The sequence below is a fragment of the Trichechus manatus genome, unplaced genomic scaffold (genome assembly GCF_000243295.1).
Source record: "Trichechus manatus latirostris isolate Lorelei unplaced genomic scaffold, TriManLat1.0 scaffold00048, whole genome shotgun sequence".
NCBI lineage: Eukaryota > Metazoa > Chordata > Mammalia > Sirenia > Trichechidae > Trichechus > Trichechus manatus.
The window spans coordinates 11,620,380-11,626,014 of record NW_004443984.1 but is presented as its reverse complement, the minus strand read 5'-3'; the positions used below and the strand labels follow the sequence as shown (position 1 = coordinate 11,626,014).

The following is a 5,635-nucleotide window of genomic DNA, read 5'->3' as shown; positions in this document are numbered from 1 at the left end:
GTTGCGTCTATTGCCCTTAGGTAACCTCTCCATTGTCCTGGAGTCTCCATTTCCCTGAAAGGTGAGGGGCTGATCCCAGTGACTCCCAGTGGCTCCCCTATCCTGACAGTCTCAGGTTCTTGTTCTCCTGAGCTCAGAGATATAAAGTCGCTTGAATAAGAAGTGACACAAGGAAGAGAGGAAGAGAGGCAGGGAAGACAAAGGCTGGGCCCAAGGCAGGACATTGTGCCCCCACATTATGTCACTTTGTCCACCCCCATTGACCCCACACACAGAGATTCCATAAAGGCCCCATTGGGCAGATTCACCTGGTGCAGGAGCACTGGGCCAGGAGTCAGGAGCCCCAAATTTGGGTCCCAGCTCGTCCTCACTGTGTGACCTTCAGCAAGTTACTTCACCTCTCTGGGCCTCTGTTAACTCAACTGTAAAATGGGGATGAGAATGGCAGAAGCCCTGCCTCACAAGGATTTAGTGCAAGTGGGAGTTTTAGACGCTTCAGCAGTTGTGGCTGATGGAACAGGCTTCTCCCCATGAGTTGTCACTCAGGTAGTGCCTCTCTTGGGCAAGTTCCTTCCCTGACTCCACCGTCCATTGAGTTTCTCTGCTCTTGTCACTTGTCACGCTGGGTTGTACTTGTCTGTTTGCTTGTCTGCTTCCCTCTCTGATGTGTGAACCCCACAAGGGCAGGGATTGTGTCCTACACACTGTTGAATCCCGAGGTCCTAGACAAGGTCTGCCTCATTGCAGGGACTTGGGGGATGTGTGTGAATGAATGTAGGCGTGAATGAATAAATGAATATCCTAACGATGCTGACTGCTAGACTGGAACTTTCTCTTCCATTTCCCCTGCCCCTTCTCTCTTTGCTCAGCACACCCGCATCTCCTCCCTCCACAAACTCATGCTTCTCTGACCTGACTTTCCTCTCTCTACAGTTGCCCCCAAAGGACCCAAAATCGTGATGACGCCCAGCAGAGCGCGGGTTGGGGACACAGTGAGGATTCTGGTCCATGGATTTCAGGTCAGCGTCTCTCTGAGCATCTGGGAGGGTGGTGGGCGGTGGGAGGGACCCCAGCCAGGCGCCGGCAACCCTGGCAGCACTCCCCAAAGCTTTTCCTTGATTTCCAAGCATAGCCAGCAGGCCTTAGTCTCCAAATCTGTGTAATGGAAGAACTGGCTTCCAGGAGGAATGGCAAAGAGGTGCATGTGTGTTTCCGCCCCTTCCTAGAGCGCAAAGCTGTTGTTAGTTGGCGTCGAGTTGATTCCAATTCATGATGACCCCACTATGCAGAGTAGAATTACTCCATAGGGTTTTCAAGGCCATGACCTTTCGGAAACTGATTGCCAGGCCTGTCTTCTGAGGCACCTCTGGGTTCAAACCACCAATACAGCTAATCCATCCTAGACTCCTAGACTTTCAGCCTGAGACTCATCTGTCCAGGGCTCTGGCAGCCACTGCCAGCCCATCAGATGAGGAGGGTTTACCAGTCTTGGCAGGTCCTGCTTCTGGCCCCTCATGCTCTGACAGGCTGGCTCCTCCTGTGACCTGCCTCTCCCCTGCTCTGGCCAACAGAATGAAGTCTTCCCAGAGCCCATGTTCACGTGGACAAGAGTTGGGAGCCGCCTCCTGGACGGCAGCACCGAGTTCGATGGGAAGGAGCTGGTGCTGGAGCGGGTCCCCGCCGAGCTCAATGGCTCCATGTACCGCTGCACAGCCCAGAACCCACTGGGCTCCACGGACACGCACACTCGGCTCATCGTGTTTGGTACGGGCCAGTGTCCCCGGGAGGAGGGAGCAGCAAGGGCCAAGCCCCCTCAACTCCCCTTATGAGGAGAAGTGAATAATAAAACTCAGTGAATAAAACTATTATAGCTTTGGAGCCAGAGACCTCTGGGCTCAGATCCCAGCTCTGCCACTTAGCCGTTGGGCAACCTTGGGCAAATTGCTTAACCTCCCTCAGCTTCTCCATCTGTAAAATGGGGCCAGTGCTCCCCAGCCCACAGACAGGTTGTGTGGATGCCCTGAGATGCCACCTAGCAGGTGCTGGACAAAGGTTAGCTTCTCAATGCCCTCCACTCTCTAGCTCTCTTTTTTTTTTCTTTCCAACAGAAAACCCAAACATCCCAAGAGGAACGGAGGACTCCAATGGTAAGTCTCCACTTGCAGGGCTTCTTACACGAAAGTGAACACTCTTCAAGGCTCCAGGAAGCCTAGTTGCCCAAACAGCCTGTTTGCATACCCTTGCCCCTCCTCCATGCCTTGAGCAGCCAATTACCCTTTAGTTGGGCAGAATCTGACCCTTTAAGAGGGCACAAAGGCCCAGAGGTATACACAGATGCAATAAAGGAGGACTCAGCACCCATCTCTCAAAGCAGCTGGTGGCACTTCCAGGGACCGAGTGTGGCCCACCCCTCATCCACAGTGATGCCAGCGGTCTTAGCTCAGAGAGCTAGGCTGCCCTCACCCTAAAAGGATATGTCCAGCTGGCTTGTCCTGGGGCCCTGGACCACCCACTGAACAGGACCTTTGGGAGCACAGATGCCTTGTCTGGGACCCTGTATACTACCCTCGCACACACACTTGAGCAGCACCTTGAGGGACCCAGATGCTGCTCTCCCACCCACTGCCCACTCCCCTCCCCACACTGAGCCGCTCTCACGGTTCACAGTAGAGGCTTCTACTCCGTTTCCTCTGGTGGGTCGGCCACCAGGAAGCCTGACCTTGGTCTAGCAGGCCTAGGGCAGGGAAGGGGTCATGGACACTTAGGTGGAACAGGTAAGGTATAAACAAGGCCTTGGCTACCAGGGGACCCTGCCTGGGATATGTGAATAGAAGCTAGAGCCTGGGGTCTAGGAGAACTCCCAGTAAGACTGCCCTTGGCCGAAACTGTGGAAGAATATTCTGCCATTGTGGCAGAAAGGAATCAACTAATCAACAGATGGGGTGAGTCTAAAATAAATGAAAATGAAGCACCTTGAATCCAGAAGGATTTAGCAAAAAGTATTTCTAATCTTCACAAGCCCTCTGAGAAGGAATCACTACTGTCCCCATTTCACAGATGAGGAAAGTCAGGCTCACAGAGGTTTAGCAAGGTGTTGAACATACAAACCCTGGAGACAGGCCCCTGCACTCAGTCCTGGCTGTGTCACCTTACCTGTCCCGTGTAAGTCATTGGGTATATCACTTAACCTCTCTGTGCCTCAGTTTCCTCATCTGCAAAGTGAGAGTAATAATAATACCTACCTGAGAAGGTTGTTGTGAGGAGTACCATATTTTTATGCAAATAACACATGCCTTCTACATTTGTTTGCAAACTGCACCCTCCCCCCAAGAGAGATTTTCATAAGCACCACTGAGCGAATTTTTTTTCATGTGTTGGTGTAAAAAAAAATCAGTATAGCGGTGCTTATGAAAATACTTCATGGGGGCAGGGCATGGTTGGCAAACAAACGTAGAAGGCACACGTTATTTGTGTACAAATATGGTAAATGAACACTTAGAACAGTCTCTGGCCCATAATATGCTCCAATGAGCTATGCTGTTATTGTGGTTAAGGGTCTTCTCCAAGGTCACCAGCTGGTAACCCAATTCGGCCTAATGCTGAATTCCAGGCTCTTGGCTGTGGACCCTTGAAGCTCTGCCGTCCTCAGTATCCACCCCTCACTGCACCCCCATAAATCGAATAGGGTGGGTCTCAGGCTCTGACGCTGCCTCCTATGCTTGGCACAGGTTCCACATCTGGCCCTGCTGGCGTCCGGCTCACCTTGGTGCTCGCCCTAACAGTGGTCCTGGAGCTGACGTGAAGGTTGGGCTCCCTCAACACTCCATCCAGCACTGACATTTCCACGATCGGTTTTCATTTTTTTTCTAAACGATTTCCAAGTCTTGTTCTTAGTCTTCTTTCTGTCTGTGTCTTGGCTTCTTCGGTTGGTTTAATTAAAACAAACTGAACAATTTTCCCCACCTCGGTTTGTGGCTCTGTATTTTTCATTTGTTAGGGATCAACAACTGGGCACCTCCTGCCATCCAGGCTGGGGGGATGGCAGGGGGTGGCAGAGGGTAGGAGGGATGGCAGGGGGGTGACAGAGGAGGTGGAAGATATGGCTCCTGCCTGGATGGGGAGTGGGGGTGGAGCTCATTATCTCACTCAAATCCTAGCAGACAAGTGTAGGACATGGCCAGAGACCCTCAGGAAACCCAAGTTTCCTCTAGGCCGGGTGTGATAGTCAGCTGTTGCCACAGTAGTGCTGCGTAACAAACCAACCCAAATCTGAGTAGCATCTAGCAAGCATTTACGATTACACTCATGGACAGTGTAGTGGATTGAATTGTGCCCCCCGCCCCCGCCACAAAAAAAAATACATGTTGAAATCCTAATCCCTATATCTGTGCATGTAATCCCATTTGAGAATAGAATTTCTTTTATGTTTGTGAGGCTGTATCAGTGTAGAGTATGTCTTAAGCCTAATCACTTTTGAGATATTAAAAGAGCAGATTAGGTACAGAAGCAAGTAAGTATAAACTGGGGAAGGATAAATGTCACACAGAGATGGCCAAGGATCCAAGGAACAGAAGCTGAAAGAGACAAAGATTTTCCCCCAGAGCAGACAGAGAGAGAGCCTTCCCCTAGAGCCAGTGCACTGAGTTAGGACTTCTAGCCTCCTAAACTGTGAGAAAATAAGTTTGTGTTCAATAAAGCCACCCACTTGTGGTATTTCTGTTATAGCAGCGTTAAGAAACTACGACAGTCAGGTGGACCGTGGCTCGGTTACTCTAGTCTACCCTGGCTGGCCAGCTCTGCTTCCAACTGCAGGTCCACTGGGCTGGACTCTAGGGGTGGGCTGAGCTCAGGTCTTCCTCCACGTGTCTTTGCCCAGGCTAAAGGGACGGTGGCTACTTCACATTGAGCCGCTCATGGTGGATCATCAGAGCATGAGAAGAAAAGCCAAATTATGCATCCACATGTAAGGCCTCTGTTTGTGTCATGCCCATGAACACTCCTTCAGCCAAAGGAAGCCACATGGCCAAGGCCAACCAAGGTCACACCTAAGTCAGGGGTTGAGGTTTCCCGGGACTGTCTATTCAGCCACCAGATTCTCCATGGCACTCAGCTGTTATTTCAGAGGGAAGGGCTGAAAGTGTCCCTGGGGAAGGGTGGGGTTGGCCTGTTTGAGCTGTGAAGACTTGAAAGTCACCAAGGAGATGCCACAGAAGATTATATTCATCTGGATAGGATAGGGTATGCTGTGGCAACGTATAACCCCAGAGTCTTAATGGCTTAACAAATAAAAGTTTATTTCAGGCTCATGAAAAGCCCAGGGCAAGTTGGGAAGTCCCCTTCCCTCTTGTAGCAACCCCAGCTGGAACATGTGGCCTCCAGGACAGGGGCAGAGAGGGCTGGCAGATCACTGTGGTAGACAGAATAACGGCCCCCCGTCGATGTCCACGTCCTAAGCCCCAGAACTTGTGAATATGTTACCATACAAGGCAAAAGGAACATTGATGATGTAAATTACAGATTTTGAGATGGGAAGATTAACCTGGATTATCCAGGTGAGCCTGATGTAATTACAAAAAATAAAATAACTTGCTGCTCTTGAATTGACTCTGACTCATAGGAACCCCATGTGTTACAG

The 5,635-nt window shown here is 50.8% G+C and overlaps 1 protein-coding gene across 1 annotated transcript in view; it reads left to right on the top strand.

Annotated features, from left to right (window-relative positions):
* The window catches only part of IGSF21 (immunoglobin superfamily member 21), a 194,175-nt gene extending 190,294 nt beyond the window's left edge, over window positions 1-3,881 (top strand). The window contains exons 7-10 of the mRNA XM_004377197.3: window positions 934-1,019; window positions 1,572-1,764; window positions 2,109-2,147; window positions 3,729-3,881. Of these exons, the coding sequence (XP_004377254.2) occupies window positions 934-1,019; window positions 1,572-1,764; window positions 2,109-2,147; window positions 3,729-3,802 (392 nt within the window). The 3' untranslated portion in view covers window positions 3,803-3,881. The remainder of the gene's footprint in view (window positions 1-933; window positions 1,020-1,571; window positions 1,765-2,108; window positions 2,148-3,728) is intronic.
* The last annotated feature ends 1,754 nt before the right edge of the window (window positions 3,882-5,635 follow it).